Here is a 14,931-nt window from a genome sequence, read left to right as displayed (position 1 = left end):
TTCAACCACTGAGCCACTCAGGTGACTTTCTTTCTTTCTTTCTTTCTTTCTTTCTTTCTTTCTTTCTTTCTTTCTTTCTTTCTTTCTTTCTTTCTTCTTCTTCTTTCTTCTTCTTTCTTTTTCTTTTTCTTTTCTTTTCTCTTTCTTTTTTTTTCTTTCTTTTCTTTTCTTTCTTGTGTGGAGAGGACCCAAGATCTACCCTTATAGCAAATTTCAAGTACACACTACAATACTGTCAACTATAGTCACATTGTTGTACATCAAGCCTCCAGAACTTATTCATCTTACATAACTAAAACATTGTACCCCTGGGATCCCTGGGTGGCGCAGCGGTTTAGCGCCTGCCTTTGGCCCAGGGCGCGATCCTGGAGACCCGGGATGGAATCCCACGTCAGGCTCCCGGTGCATGGAGCCTGCTTCTCCCTCCGCCTGTGTTTCTGCCTCTCTCTCTCTCTCTCTCTCTCTCTCTCTCTCTGTGACTATCATAAATTAAAAAAAAAAAAAAGATAAAAAAAAAACCATTGTACCCCTTAAGACATATCTACCCAAGTTTCTCCTCCCCCAGGCCCTGGCGACCACCTCTCTGCTTCTATGGGTTCCACGATATGAGGGCAAGGGCAGAAGCAGGCAGACCAGGAGGAGGCTATTACTGTAATCCTGGTGAAAGCTGCTGATGGTCAGACTGGGAGGTGAGCTCAGCTCAGATGTTGGGTATATCATGAAAGCAGAGCTGACCAGAATTTCTAACAGGTTTGCCAGATTTCCAATCTCCACGGTATTGAACAAACCACCCCAAACTTAATCGCAAAAAAAAAAAAAAAAAAAGGTCACTTCAGTATGCTTACAGATTCCCTGGGACAAGGTCTGGTAGGGACACCTGGTTTCTGTTCCATGATGTCTGGGGTCTGAGATGGGAAGACTCAGCAGGCTGGATGTGCCTCTACTATTCTGAGGGCCAGAAACATCAGGAGGTGCCTTCATGCATATGTCTAGCACCTGGGTTGGGATGACTTGAAGTCTAGCCTGAGCTGGGACTGTTGAGTGGGTCACCTCCATGTGACTGGGGTTTCCTCACAACATGAAGGCAGGGAGCAAGTGTTCTGACTGAACCAGGTGGAAGCTGCACGACCACTGTCACATCTGACACATTCTTTTGGTTATAAGGGAATCACTAACATCATCCCAGATTCAAGGGAAGGAGAATTGGATTCTACTTGTTTTTATTTAAAAAATTTTTTGGGGGGGGATTCCTGGGTGGCTCAGCAGTTTAGCACCTGCCTTTGGCCCAGGGCGCGATCCTGGAGTCCCGGGATCGAGTCCCACGTCGGGCTCCTGGCATGGAGCCTGCTGCTCCCTCCTCCTGTGTCTCTGCCTCTCTCTCTCTCTCTCTCTGTCTATCATAAATAAATAAGTAAATAAATAAATAAATCTTTTAAAAAATAAAAAATAAAAAAAAGATTTTTTTTAAGTAGGATCTACACCCAGCATGGAGCCCAACGTGGGCCTGAACTCAAAACTCTGAGATCGAGACTGGAGCTGAGATCAAGAGTTGGGGATGTTCAACCGACTGAGCCACCAGGGAAGCCCCCAGACTCTACTTTCTGATGGAATGGGAAGGTCACATCACATAAGAACACGTGGCAGAAGGAGATACTGTTGCTGTCATCTTTTGAAAATTCAATTTTCCAGAGTCATGGAATGAGAGAAGAGAGGAGTCATGGATGATTCTGAGGCCGTTGGCCCCAAAGGCTGATGGCGGTCCTCTGGGGAAACACAGGCAGGCTGTCCTCCAAATGAGTACTCCAAATGGCTCCAGCCTGGTTGTTTTACCGCCTTCACTTGGCTCACAGGAAACTCCCACATCTGTGCTGAATCGAAACATGCAACCACTCCTCCTGCAGCCCCTTCCCCTAAATCCATGCTTTTGCTTCTTGCTGTTTTGGTTACGAGTCAGATCCTCATCCCTTGCTTTACCTGTGGGGTGGACAGACTTCTGTCTTTAATTTTCACTTTTTAAATAGCTTCCAGTCCATGTCAAGCTCACACGAAAAACCTTCCTTTGCAAGTTCTGTGTATAAGACTGTGGTGACCAGCCCCCAATGACCCTTACATCTTCTTGTTCACATCCTCGTGTTGTCCCCTCCCTCCATGACTGAGCTGATTCATGTGAAAAAAGGATCATAGTTTGTGACTTGCATGGCAAAATCATAAAAGGTGCAGAGGCTTCCACGTTGGCCTCTGCCACATTGAGGGACACTTGATCAGCCCTTGGAGAGAGCGCTTCATCTTGGAAGCAGATCCTCCAGCCTCAGCCCAGCCGGCAGAGACTGCAGCCCCAGGGAGCCTCTTGAGTGCATATGAGAGGTCCTGAGGCAGAACTACCCAGCTAAGCTGCTCTTGAACTCAGAGCCAGAGAGACTTCGAGATAATAAGAGCTTGCTATCATTATTCAGCCAGGGATAACTGAACCAGTGTCCCAGCACTTCACTGTGGAAGGAGAGAGCACTTAGCACCTATCACTTTAACATTTCGTTGCAAATGTCGCTTCCAGGAGGCCCTCCCTCTTTATCTCTCTACATTAGCCCCAACCTCTCCCATTACTCTGTTTTATTTTATTGTTTTTTACTTTTTACAAAGACTTTATCTATTTGTCAGAGAGAGCGAGAGAGCACAGGCAAGGCCACAGCAGAGGGAGAGGGAGAAGAAGGCTCCCTACTCAGCAGGGATCCTGATATGGGACTCTCTTCCAGGACCCTGGGATCATGACCTGAACTGAATTCAGGTGCTCAACAAACTGAGCCACCCCGGCGCTCCTATCTTACTGTGTTTTAAATAATGCTTAGTGACTATTGGAAATACGATAAAAACCCAAACCATATTGTTTATTTCTATATTTATACTAGTTCAGTGTCTGTCCTGTATTGATGGAAATTTCCATGAAGGAAGGAGCTTATCCATCTTTTCCACCTGGGGCCTGATAGAATGAATGCAGGGGTTACTGTCGTTGTCACTTCTGTGTATGAATCCAAACTGGAAGAAAGGTGTGTGTGTGTGTGTGTGTGTGTGTGTGTGGTTTGGGTGGTTCCCCTCAAAGTGGATTTGCATGTACTTGACTTTTGACGAAAAAGGGAACTGAGAGAAGCCTCAGGCACCTGAGCTGGAGGCTTAGGAGGTAGAAGCTGCCAAGCTCTGGTTCTCCCTTCTCAGGCTCCTGTGTTAGCTGCAGCCATGTACATGTACACGAACTCTGGGTGCCAGGACCTGCAAGGTATGGTCCTGGCTAGTCTTGAGCTGGGGGTCAGGGATGATCGGGACCCAGATTACAGTATCCCCACTCTGTGGCTGGAACCTGGGGCCTGAGGGACACAGGAGGGAATGGGCTGGGCTCTCATTTGCCTTTCCTCTGGAAGGGACCAGAGAGGAGGACAATGATGATGGTGATGATTATGAAAACATGGCACCACCCTATAAGGACCTTCCTCCCAAGCCAGGTAAGAGGACTTCTGAGAAGCCAGGAGAAGGGATGTGTGGCCTGTGGCCTGGGGAAAGCTGGGTCCCCAAGGGACATTACCTGGGCATGAGAGACACAGAGTCAGCCTCCTGTGTACCCAGCTTGTGCCAGGTACCATGTTGGTGGGAGTATCTTTCTGTCTGATGGGAGAGGCAGTTCTGGGCACAGCCTCAGGTGAGCAGGTCTGAGGAGGGAGCAATCAAGAGAATAAGGAAATCTTGAGGGGAATTAGGTGGTAGGAGTATTGGAGTATTGGGGTCAGAGGAGGGGGTACTGGAGTGGGATTTAAGGGATGAGTTGGAGTTTGTTAGGAAGAGAAGCCCAGTAGAGAAGTGGAGGATGCAAAGGTCCTGAGACATGAAAGCTGGTGTTTCATAAAACTGTGAGTGCACCAGTGGCTCCCCAACCTCCTTGTATTCACACTCTGGGCCCAGATTGACTTTTAGACCTGGGTGCTCCATGCCTGGCCCAGGGCTCAACGAGAGTCTGGTAAGTGGATATAAAAGTGAAGGTTTTAAAAAAAGACTTAATGCTTTGAGATTTCCCTGAGCCAACTCCCATCAGGGCCCCTGAGTGTTGACTGTGTTGTGTTGGTAGCCTTGGACAGTGGCCATTCCATGAGGGGTGGGGTGCTGTATCCACCACTTCTTCTTCTTTTTTTTTTAAGATTTTATTTATTTATTTACGAGAGACACAGAGAGAGGCAGAGGGAGAAGCAGGCTCCATGCAGGGAGCCTGATGTGGGACTTGATCCTGGGTCTCCAGGATCATGCCCTGGGCTGAAGGTGGGGCTAAACCACTGAGCCATCCAGGGATCCCCACATCCATCACTTCTTAGTCAGGAATGAGATTGACCTGGGAGGTCCCTGGGCACTGTGGGGCCAGAATGAGGTAGGAGGCTCAGCTGTTTGTCTCCCAGCTCTCACTTGGTCCCAATACAATCCTCAAACCTACCACCAAGAGGGACCCCACTAATTGATCATCAGTGCCACCCCTTCCCCAAAGTTAGCCTCCTCCCCATCTCCAATTGCAGCCCAATCTCCACCCCCATCTTTATTTCCAAATCCAAAGTCATCATTTTACTTCAACACAACTAAAACCTAACTGTGACTTTCCCCTCATACCCCAGTGCAGCTCCAGTCCCAATCTTTATCTCCACCACATCCGAAATCACAGTCCTACTCCCATGTCCATCACTGTGCCCAACCCATCTTCAATCCCATCCTCATCCAACCACAGCATTGACTCCAACTCTAGCCCAGACTCACTTGTGTCTTTAACTTAGGGTTAACAGCTGTCCTAGTTTGCCCAGGACTGAGTGATTTCCTGGCATGTGAGACTTCCAGTTTTATTTTTTTTCTTTTCTTTTTTTATTGGAGTTCATTTTGCCAACATACAGCATAACACCCAGTGCTCATCCCATCAAGTGCCCCCCTCTGTGCCTGTCACTTCCAGTTTTAAAACTGGGCAAGCCCTGGGTGATCCAGGATGATTGGTCGCTCTTTCTTAATCCTGTCCCCATCCCTGACCCCAATTCAATTCTCATGTTCAACCCTATCCCTAGCCCTCCATTTTAGTCTTAGTCCTGGTTCCATTACTGCCTCTGATCTTATTCCGACCCTCAGACCAGTTCTAATTCTGACCTTCTCTTTCACAGATTCAATGGCTCCACCTAGGCCTCCGAGGGCAGGTGAGCTGGGGCTGGGGGTACAGGAGACCCAGTGCTGGCTTATCCTGCTCTGGGCCTGAGCAACAATTCCTCCCCCTACCTCCCCCAGGAAAGAAAACAGAGAACCCCCCACTTCCCTACAAGTCCCCAAAGATCAAAGGTGAGAATCTAGGGCTGGGGCCTTTAGGTTTACCTGGATGAAGCCCTGGTCTGCATAACCATTGTCTTTCTGACCTCTTTAGGTCTGGACATCACCCCTGTCACTCGCACATCTCCTCAACTGGGTGAGCAGTGGGAAAACCCTTTAAGAAGCCTGGGAGGGGACATCTGGAAGTCCTCCCTCTAGTTCCCCAGTTTTGACCAGAGAACAAATCAGATGGGATGGGGGAGGTATTGATCTTGGAAGACAGTCTTTCTACAACTTTTGAATAAACTTTCTCTCCCTTCCTCCCAGGTGTCAATCTGGCACATCCTCCGTTCCAGCCATCCCTAGCTAGTAAGTCCTCATGCCCTCCAGGTGTACCTCTGTCTTCCCTTTCATGGTCGCAAGTATGCTAGATTCAGACCTAGAGTCCCAGAAGGAGACCTTGGAGCAGAGAAATGTCTCCTTTAGAAGCTTCTCCTCTCTGATCTAGACCAGATCCTGAGGGACCCAGGGTAACTGCCTGATACCCTTCAGGCCTCACTTCCTACTTCCAGGAGGTATGGGAAACATTCTCTGTCCCCAATGCAAAGGTCCTAGAATGGGGAGCAGCTTGGGCAGGGGCTGCTGGAGAGTCTAGATCATGCATCATAAATGTTAGGAGCAGCACTGGACTTGGAGAGGTCCTCAGTTTACTTATTTGCAAACTGGGAATTATAGTTACATCTGTGTCATAAGGGTGAGGATCCAATAAGATAATAAGGATGTGACAGGATGCTTGGCACACAGTAAGTTCTCTCCAGTGTTCTAGGTTAGGGCGTAGTTGTGTTAGGTTATGGTGATGGTGTTGGATTTGTAAGTGGAGATGGGAATGGAGGTGTGGCTTCATTTGGAAATGGGGAGGGGGCTGTATTTGGGGAGGGGTGGCCCTGAAGCACAGTATGTACTCTTGTGGACCTCTTCAGAGTTTTTTTTTAAATTTTTTATTTATTTATGATAGTCACACACACACACACACACACACACACAGAGGCAGAGACACAGGCAGAGGGAGAAGCAGGCTCCATGCACCGGGAGCCCGACGCAGGATTCGATCCCGGGTCTCCAGGATCGCACCCTGGGCCAAAGGCAGGCGCCAAACCGCTCGCCACCCAGGGATCCCCTCTTCAGGGTTTTTTCTCCTGACACTCCCTTGCTGACCCCATCTGGTGATACAGTCATGGCCATCATATATGTCTGTCCCTCTGTTTTTGGAGAGAGGGTCAAGTGTCTCTTCCTCATTCTCTGAAGCACCAATACAGGTTTCTTTGTCCCCACCCTCATTCCCCAACAACTCCAGCGTCCCAGCTCAGTCAGAAGTCCAGGTGTCCTGGGTGCTACCAGGAGGAGAGACTGGTGGTGTACCTGTGTCTGCTGGTGGTGGTGTCGCTGCTCCTGGGCTGCACTGGTCTGGCTGTGACCCTGATTAAGTGTGAGTAGAAAGAGGATGGGGTATGGGGAGAGATTGATCATGGGGCATGAGAGGACTTGGGCTCAAGATGGATTCTTCCTTATAGACCAGGAGGTGGTGGAAGAGCTGAGGATATTGACCTTTCAGCAGATGGCGTGGCAAGAGAACGGTGAGTGCTTTCAATTGACCCTTCAAGCCATGCATATTGAACACCCAACATGACCCCTCAAACCCAACTCCAAGACCATTTCCAATTCCATCGTTGCCAAGCTCTGTGCTAGGTATCAGGGCATGGGTAAGATAGTAAACATATCAGGCATAGTTCCTGTTCCTGTGGAGTGTGTGCGTATGTGTGTGTGTGTCTAGACCTCTACTGTCCAATATGGTGGCCATGAGTCACTGGCTATTGAGCAGTTGCAGTGTGGTCATTCCGAACTGAGATGTACAGTAATTGTAAAGTACACACCAATGTTAAATACTTGCTACAGAAAAAGAATGCATAATACCTCAACAATATTAATAATAATAACCTTTAGTATTGATTACTCATTGAAATCATACTTTGGATAGATTGGAATAAATAAATAATATTCAAATTAATTTTGCCCACTTCTTTTGACTCTTAGAATATGTGGCCATTGGAACATTTGAAATTGTGTATGTGGTTTAGATTTTATTTCTGTTGGAAAGCACAGGTATTGAGAGTCATTTACCAAATTATCACTCAAATGAATATAAAGTTTCACATCTCAATGAATAGTCCAAAGGAAGACGATTCTATGAAAAAATCTCATAAGGATCTTGACCTTATCTTTGGGAGGGTCATACAGGGTTTTCCTAGAGAATGGATGCTACTGCTGAGTGAAGGAAGAGAAAAAAATTAACCACGTGAGAAGTTGAGGGTTTCAGGTATATGCAAAGGCCCTGTGGTAGGAGGTAGCATCATAAGTACAAGGGAGGAGGGTGGTGCAGTTGGACAGGTAGGAGGTGATGGTGGCTGAGAGTTGTGGCCATGAGGATGGAGAGAAATGGGTGGAGCAGAAAGGTTTAGGTGGTAAAACTGATTGGACCTGGAGATGGATTGGGAATGGCAGTGGGTAAGAGAGAAGGGTGTCAGGCTGGAAGAAGGCACGTTTGTGTAGGAGTAGTGGGAATATGCACATTAGTTGTAGAGAAGTCTTCTGGGCTGGCATGGCCTTCACCATGATTGTTGAAGTCTGAAAATTGTTCCATCCTACGGGCATGTCTTCTGTGCGCATCTCAGATCAAGCCACTCTTCTGCTCAAAACCCACTGACGGCTTCTCACTGCCCAGAGTCCAACACGGAACTCTTGGCTTAGCATTCAAGGCCCTGGACATCGGGCCTCATCCTACTTTGAACTTTAGCTCCTGTAAGGTTTGCCTTGACCTCTACCACTATAGCCTTCTCCAGCACGCTTGCCCGTGCACTTTGGCTTTCAAGGTGACCCCTGTCTGTGGAGTCTCCCTCTCCCTTTCACAGATACTGAGTCACCATCTTCCTTCAAAACCCACCTCCTGGGGATCCCTGGGTGGCTCAGCGGTTTAGCATCTGCCTTCTGCCCAGCGCATGATCCTGGAGACCTGGGATCAAGTCCCACATTGGGCTCCAGTCCCACATCGGCTCCCTGCATGGATCCTGCTTCTCCCTCTGCCTCTCTCTCTCTCTCTCTGTCTCTCACAAACAAATAAATAAAAATTAAAGAAAAACAAGACCCACTTCCTCCAGGAAGTCCACCATCTCCACTCTTCCTCAAGACCATCAGTCCCTCTGAACCACTCGAGGACCCTCTAGGCACTGTGTGTGTCATTTTGAGTTCTACTACCACCCACTAGAAAGAGGGTGAGGGGTGGGGTTGGCACAGATCTTACTTCTGTCTGGTGTGTTTGCAGTCCATGGTGGATGGGTGAGTAGATGAAGGTTTGGGTTTCTAACCTTCCAGCCCATCTCTGCTGACAGTGACTGGCATGGCAGGACTAGCTGGCCTGAAGAAGGACATTGACCACGTAAGAACTAACACCAACAAGTCCCTAGGAGAACTTCGGGGCTTATTAGGTGAGTGGGGTTTGGGGAACGACTCTGAGATGGGGGGCATGACAGAGCTGGCACACTGCACGAATCCATGGGGGCAATTCTCAGTGCAGTCTATCTGAGTGGTGCCCCTGGAGCTGAGCAGTGCACAGCCTGCACAACTGTATATGGCACACTATGTACGTGGCTCTGACTCTGCGGGCCATTCTGACAGCATCCTCTTCTGTCCCCAGAGTGTACCAGGGTCACCTGTCCGGAGGGTTGGCTTCCCTTTGAGGGCAAGTGTTACTACTTCTCCCCAAGCACCAAGTCCTGGGATGAAGCCCGGAAGTTCTGCCAGGAGAATTACTCTCATTTGGTCATCATCAGTAGCTTTGCTGAACAGGTGATCTGTCCCTTCCGAGCCCTTGAGAACCAGTGGGATTCACATAGCCTTCCCTGGTCTGCATGGAGAGAAATTGGAATTGCCTTTGAGCCACTAAGACTTTTAATAGCAAGGTTAAGAGGACAGGCTCTAGTTGAGTTCAAATCCTGATTGTGTTTCTTATCCCGAGTTTCTGTTTTTTCTCTAACCTGGAGATAAAACCACGGCACTTTCTATTCTCCAGGCTGCACTCCAAACATCTTACATCTTACATGAACATAATCCTCACAATAACCCTGTAAGTTAGTGTGTGAGTCAGGAGAGGTTATGTTATGCTGAAGTAACAGACAGTCCCCGTCGCTCGATGGTGAAAGGCAACTCTGAAAGCTTCCACTTACTTGTGCTCACAAGGCGAGTCCTCCTTTTGGGCGGTAGGAAAATAGTCCTACCTGTGGAGCAGAATTGGCATTTTGTAAGCAACTGCAGTGATTTGATGCTACCACAGCTAGATAGTAAAACCATTTGTCCATGGTTTTTACTTCACAGATGAAGAAACTGAGGCACAGTACACTTAAGAAACTGGCCTGTGGTCACTCACAACTAGTGAGTGTCAGAGCTGGGATTTGAGCCCAGATGTTTGCCATGGTTTATTTTTCCCCATATTTTTACATTAGTCTCTCCATGTCATTATTTTCAGTGGTTTTTTTTTTTTTTTTTTTGTAAACAGCATATAGTTAGGTCTTGGTTTTTAAATTCAATCTGACAAGTTCTGGCTCTGAATTGCTGTTTTTAGACCATTTGTATTGGATGTAGTCGAACTGGTGGCTGAGTGGAGTTTGTACTTGCAGAATTTTGTGGCCAAGGCTCATGGCTCTCCACGGGTGTACTGGCTGGGGCTGAATGACAGGGACCATGAAGGGAACTGGAAGTGGCTGGATGGGTCACCTGTCACTCTGAGGCAAGTATTGAGGGCTCTTGGTGCCTCTGCTCCCTGTGGGTCTTTGTACAGTCCAAGCTAGAAGATTCTCTAGAATCCCAGGTCAGGCAGGAAAGAGGAGGCCCAAGGTCATTTTTTAATTTTGTTTTGCCTACAGGGCTTCTGGTCTCTGTACCTTTGAAATGTTCCTCCATTGTAATATCTCCTTTTAGCACAACTGATCAAATACAACATGTCCACAGGTCAATGGTTGGGGTGGGGTGAGGGGTTGGAGAAAAGAAGGCTACAGGGCAGGAGGAAAAGGAAGCTTTTGATTTGCCAAAAGGATGAGCAGGATTTCTGTGTCTCTGTCTCTGACTCTCTGTACTTTACATATATTAACCCATTTATTTAATCTTTTAAAAAATCCTATAAGGAAAGTATTATTATCATCTCCATTTTCTTTTCTTTTATTTCTTATCATCTCCATTTCAAAGATAAGGAGGCTGAGGCACAGAGAGGTTAACCAACCTGCCTCGGGTCAGAGAGCTAGCAGGTGGCAATGCCAACCAACCTAGCTTTATTTCATTTTTTAAATTTTATTGTGTATATACATACAAAATAGCATATCACCCAGTGATATTTAGCATATCATATAGCATATCACCCAGTGCTCATCCCGTCAAGTGCCCCTCTCAGCCTTTCACTATTTTTTATATTCTCCAAATGAATGAGACCATATAATGTTTGTCCTTCTCCGATTGACTTATTTCACTCAGCATAATACCCTCCAGTTCCATCCACGTTGAAGCAAATTGTGGGCATTTGTCGTTTCTAATGGCTGAGGAATATTCCATTGTATACATAGACCACATCTTCTTTATCCATTCATCTTTCGATGGACACCGAGGCTCCTTCCACAGTTTGGCTATTGTGGACATTGCTGCTATAAACATCGGGGTGCAGGTGTCTCGGTGTTTCACTACATCAGTATCTTTGGGGTAAATCCCCAGCAGTGCAATTGCTGGGTCGTAGGGCAGGTCTATTTTTAACTCTTTGAGGAACCTCCACACAGTTTTCCAGAGTGGCTGCACCAGTTCACATTCCCACCAACAACAGTGTAAGAGGATTCCCCTTTCTCCACATCCTCTCCAACATTTGTTATTTCCTGCCTTGTTAATTTTCCCCATTCTCACTGGTGTGAGGTGGTATCTCATTGTGGTTTTGATTTGTATTTCCCTGATGGCCAGTGATGCAGAGCATTTTCTCATGTGCTTTCAACCTAGCTTTAAGGTCTATACTCTTAGCTGTTATGCGTTACTTTCTCAAAGAGTGTATGTATTTGTGTTTTGAGTAGTTGCTAACGAATTGCCCCCCATAGTGGTTATACCAATTTATTTTTTTGCTGGCTTGACTATGGTTTTCTTCACCAAAAATTCATCCAATTTTTGTAATTTTGATGGCTAAATTGTAGGTGAAAATGGAATCACAATATAGTATTAATTTGCATTTCTCTTATAATGACTGAGATTGGGCATCTTCTCATATGTTTAATAGCTTTAGGTAGTGACTTTTCTGTGAAATGTTTATTCACATCATTGGTATATTTTTATATTGGGATTTTTTTCTTCTTTCTTTCTTTCTTTATTTATTTTAAAGATTTTATTTATTCATTAGAGACAGACAGAGAGAGAGAGAGAGAGAGAGAAGCAGAGATACAGGCAGAGGGAGAAGCAGGCTCCATGCGGGGAGCCCGACATGGGACTCGATCCGGGATCTCCAGGATCACACCCTGGGCTGAAGGCAGCGCTAAACTGCTGAGCCACCCAGGCTGCCCTTTCTTTCTTTCTTTCTTTCTTTCTTTCTTTCTTTCTTTCTTTCTTTCTTTCTTTCTTTTAAAAGATTTTATTTATTTATTCATGAGAGACACAGAGAGAGGCAGAAACATAGGCAGAGGGAGAAGCAAGCTCCCTGTGGGGAGCCTGATGTGGAACTAGATCCCAGGATCCTGGGATTATGATTTGAGCCAAAGGCAGATGCTCAACCACTGAGCCACTCAAGTGCCCCTTTTTATTTATTTCTAAGAGCTCTTTATATATTAGGGATATTAGTGTTGTGGCAGGGGATCTCATTTTTTATTAGTGATTCCGGGAAGAATGGGGTGCCTGGGTGGTGCAGTTGGTTAAATGTCTGACTCTTGGTTTCAGCTCAGGTCATGAGGGTGGTGAGATCCAGCCCCCTGTTGGATTCTGTGTTCAGCAGGAAGTCTGCTTGAGATTGTCTCTCCCTCTGCCCCTTCCACTTGTACTCTCTCTTTCTCTTTCTTTCTCTCTGAAATAAATTAATAAAAATCTAAAAAAAAAAAAAAAGATTCCTGGAAGAAGGCACAGCTCTGTGAATAGAGAAGGCGTGGTGTGGCCCTCCCTTAGCAGGGCTAGGGCTGCTAAAGGCTCGCATTATGCTTTCTCTAGAGAGTTGTCCTCTGTTGAATGGAGGTCTGCCCATCTAGAAGATTTCTCCACTGCCAGTGGGGTCAGTCCATAGCCAACGAGCAGCTGAGAGAAGCCTGGACCCTTTGTCACAAGTCCAGACAACCCTGTGGTGCTACTTATACTCCTCAGCTCCCAGTCAGATCAGATTGGGCTGAACCCACATCCTTGCTCAACTCCTACCCTTGGCCCATCCTGCTTCTTCTACTCCTTCTCTCCTGAGAGTATTCCTTAATAAATCCCATGCACCTGAATCTCCAAAGCAGTCTCCGCTTTAAGGGAATGTGATCTAAGACATTACAGTACCTGGAAGGTTGGGAGAATTGGTGGGGCGAAGGAAGGATTCTTTGTAAGAGGAGGTAGAAACTGACAGCAGATGCAAGAAACAGATTCAGGAGCAGGAGACTGTCCTGGTGAATGGGGAGGTGGGACTGAGTTAAGGCAGACAAACTGGGTATGAAGGGGGTAGAATGGCAGCTTTAGGTAATTCTGAAAAGCTGAAGAGATGATTAGGATGGGAGAGCCTTGAACCATGAAGGCCTTTCCTTTCCCCCCTCCCCCGCCATATTCTTTCTTTAATTAATAGACTATTCTTTTTTTTTTTAATTTTTTTTTAATTAATTTTTATTGGTGTTCAATTTACCAACATACAGAAAAACACCCAGTGCTCATCCCGTCAAGTGTTAATAGACTATTCTTTACAGAAAATTTGAACAGAAGGTACAGAGAAATATTTCCTATATTCCTTCTCTCCTGCACAGTTTCCCCTCATATTAACCTCTTGCATTCTGTGCGGCACACTTGTCATAATTGGTGAATCATATGGATATATTATTATAAACTCAAATCCAGAATTTACATTGGGGTCCACTCCAAGTGTTGTACAATGTCATGTATCCACTGTCAGAGTATCACATATAATGCTCTGAAATACTCCCCTCTGCCCTGCCCTGTGCTCCACCTATTCATCCCTCCCCATGTCCACTTTTCTTCCTTCCAGCTTTTGGGACCCAGAGGAACCCAACAACCTCCATGATGAGGACTGTGCCAGCATGAACAAAGGGGGCACCTGGAATGATCTGTCTTGTGACAAGACCACATATTGGATTTGTGAGCGGAAATGTTCCTGTTGAACCCCACAGCTGGGGGTGGGTGTGGGTCTATACCCAGTGCCCCTTGGCTCTTGGGTAATGAGTACCTCCTGCCTTTCCACGGAAGATTCTACCTCTCCATGGACCGACATGGTTATATCTAAGATGCAACCAGGAGCTTGGATGTTGCAAGTCCCCCAGGGTGCAAGTGAGAGCATTTCTACGAGGACTTGAGGGCTTGTTCAATCAGATGATGTCTTAGTCTGTTCAGGCTGCTATACCAGAATACTGTAAGCTGGATGGCTTATAAACAACAGATTTATTTATTGAGGTTATAGAAGCTGGGAAGTCCAAGATCAAGGCACAGTGTTTAGTGAGGGCCCACTTTTCTGACTCATAGATGGCCATCTTCATGTGGTGTTCTCTCATCCTGGAAAGGGTGAGAGCTCTCTGGGGTCCTTGTTATAAGGGCACAAGAATTCTATCCTCATGACCTAATCACCCCCCCCCCCAAAAGGCAATATCTCCTTATACCATCACATTGAGGCTTAGGATTTAACAAATGAATTGAGTGAGGGCACACAATGCAGTCTGTAGCAGGTAGTGAGCTGGAGGGGTACTGGGTCTTAGAGGTTGTCTCCTAGTTCTGGGGTCTGAAGAAGCTCACCAAGTCCCTGAATGTGGCTCTTAGGAAGCAGTGCTGGCCCTGAGGGCTCTGGGTCTGACAATGACTGAGCTGGAGCTGAAAATACCCTGGTTCCACTGGACCATGGTGTGTTGGGACAGGGCTCCCTTAATGCCTGCCTGATGTGGAGCAGCTTCTGGGAAGCAGGTGGGGAAAAATTATTCTTGACAGGCAATTTTCTCAATGTCCCAGGTGAGGTTTGCCCAACTAAGGTGACAGAATCAGGCCTCTGCCAAGACTTGTGAAACTTCTAGAAATCAGACCAGCTGAAAAGCAAGACTTAATGTGTGGTCAGATTCTCAGGACAGCAGTGGATCTATCTACCTGCATGTGCCTTTAGGCTGTTTGTGGTTTGTAAAGATCTTTGATGAAGTAATTCATTTTACTTCTGAGTGGACCTTCTTGGGCTATTAGCTCTTGTAATGTTAGTACTCAAAATGTCAGTTCACTGTGTGAACTGTGTTGACTGCGTGAACTTGCCCACTGTGTTAGTTTGCTGGGGATGCCATAATAAAGCACCATAGACTGGCTTAAGTGAGAGAAATGTATTATCTCATGGTTCTG

At 46.5% G+C, this 14,931-nt stretch overlaps 1 protein-coding gene across 1 annotated transcript; it reads left to right on the top strand.

Moving 5' to 3' along the window:
• Positions 1 to 3,146: 3,146 nt before the first annotated feature.
• Positions 3,147 to 14,897, top strand: CLEC17A (C-type lectin domain containing 17A). The gene is made up of 12 exons (XM_072718858.1): positions 3,147 to 3,268; positions 3,411 to 3,491; positions 5,169 to 5,201; positions 5,290 to 5,340; positions 5,423 to 5,464; positions 5,635 to 5,676; positions 6,662 to 6,793; positions 6,879 to 6,941; positions 8,751 to 8,846; positions 9,056 to 9,207; positions 10,035 to 10,144; positions 13,592 to 14,897. The coding sequence occupies exons 1-12, from the start codon at positions 3,229 to 3,231 to the stop codon at positions 13,722 to 13,724; spliced, it is 975 nt and encodes a 324-aa protein (XP_072574959.1). The 5' UTR covers positions 3,147 to 3,228; the 3' UTR covers positions 13,725 to 14,897.
• The last annotated feature ends 34 nt before the right edge of the window (positions 14,898 to 14,931 follow it).

This window comes from Vulpes vulpes, chromosome 9 (assembly GCF_048418805.1).
Source record: "Vulpes vulpes isolate BD-2025 chromosome 9, VulVul3, whole genome shotgun sequence".
Lineage (NCBI taxonomy): Eukaryota > Metazoa > Chordata > Mammalia > Carnivora > Canidae > Vulpes > Vulpes vulpes.
The sequence above is the reverse complement of the archived record's forward strand: the minus strand, read 5'-3'. Positions and strand labels throughout refer to the sequence as shown.

What these genes read in the sequence shown, in the direction of transcription:
- CLEC17A (XM_072718858.1), top strand. Translation starts at nt 3,229, where the DNA reads ATGTACATGTACACGAACTCTGGGTGCCAGGACCTGCAAG. An exon ending in GGACCTTCCTCCCAAGCCAG is followed by an intron (nt 3,492 to 5,168) that starts GTAAGAGGACTT and finishes TCTCTTTCACAG; the next exon opens with ATTCAATGGCTCCACCTAGG. An exon ending in TCGCACATCTCCTCAACTGG is followed by an intron (nt 5,465 to 5,634) that starts GTGAGCAGTGGG and finishes CCTTCCTCCCAG; the next exon opens with GTGTCAATCTGGCACATCCT.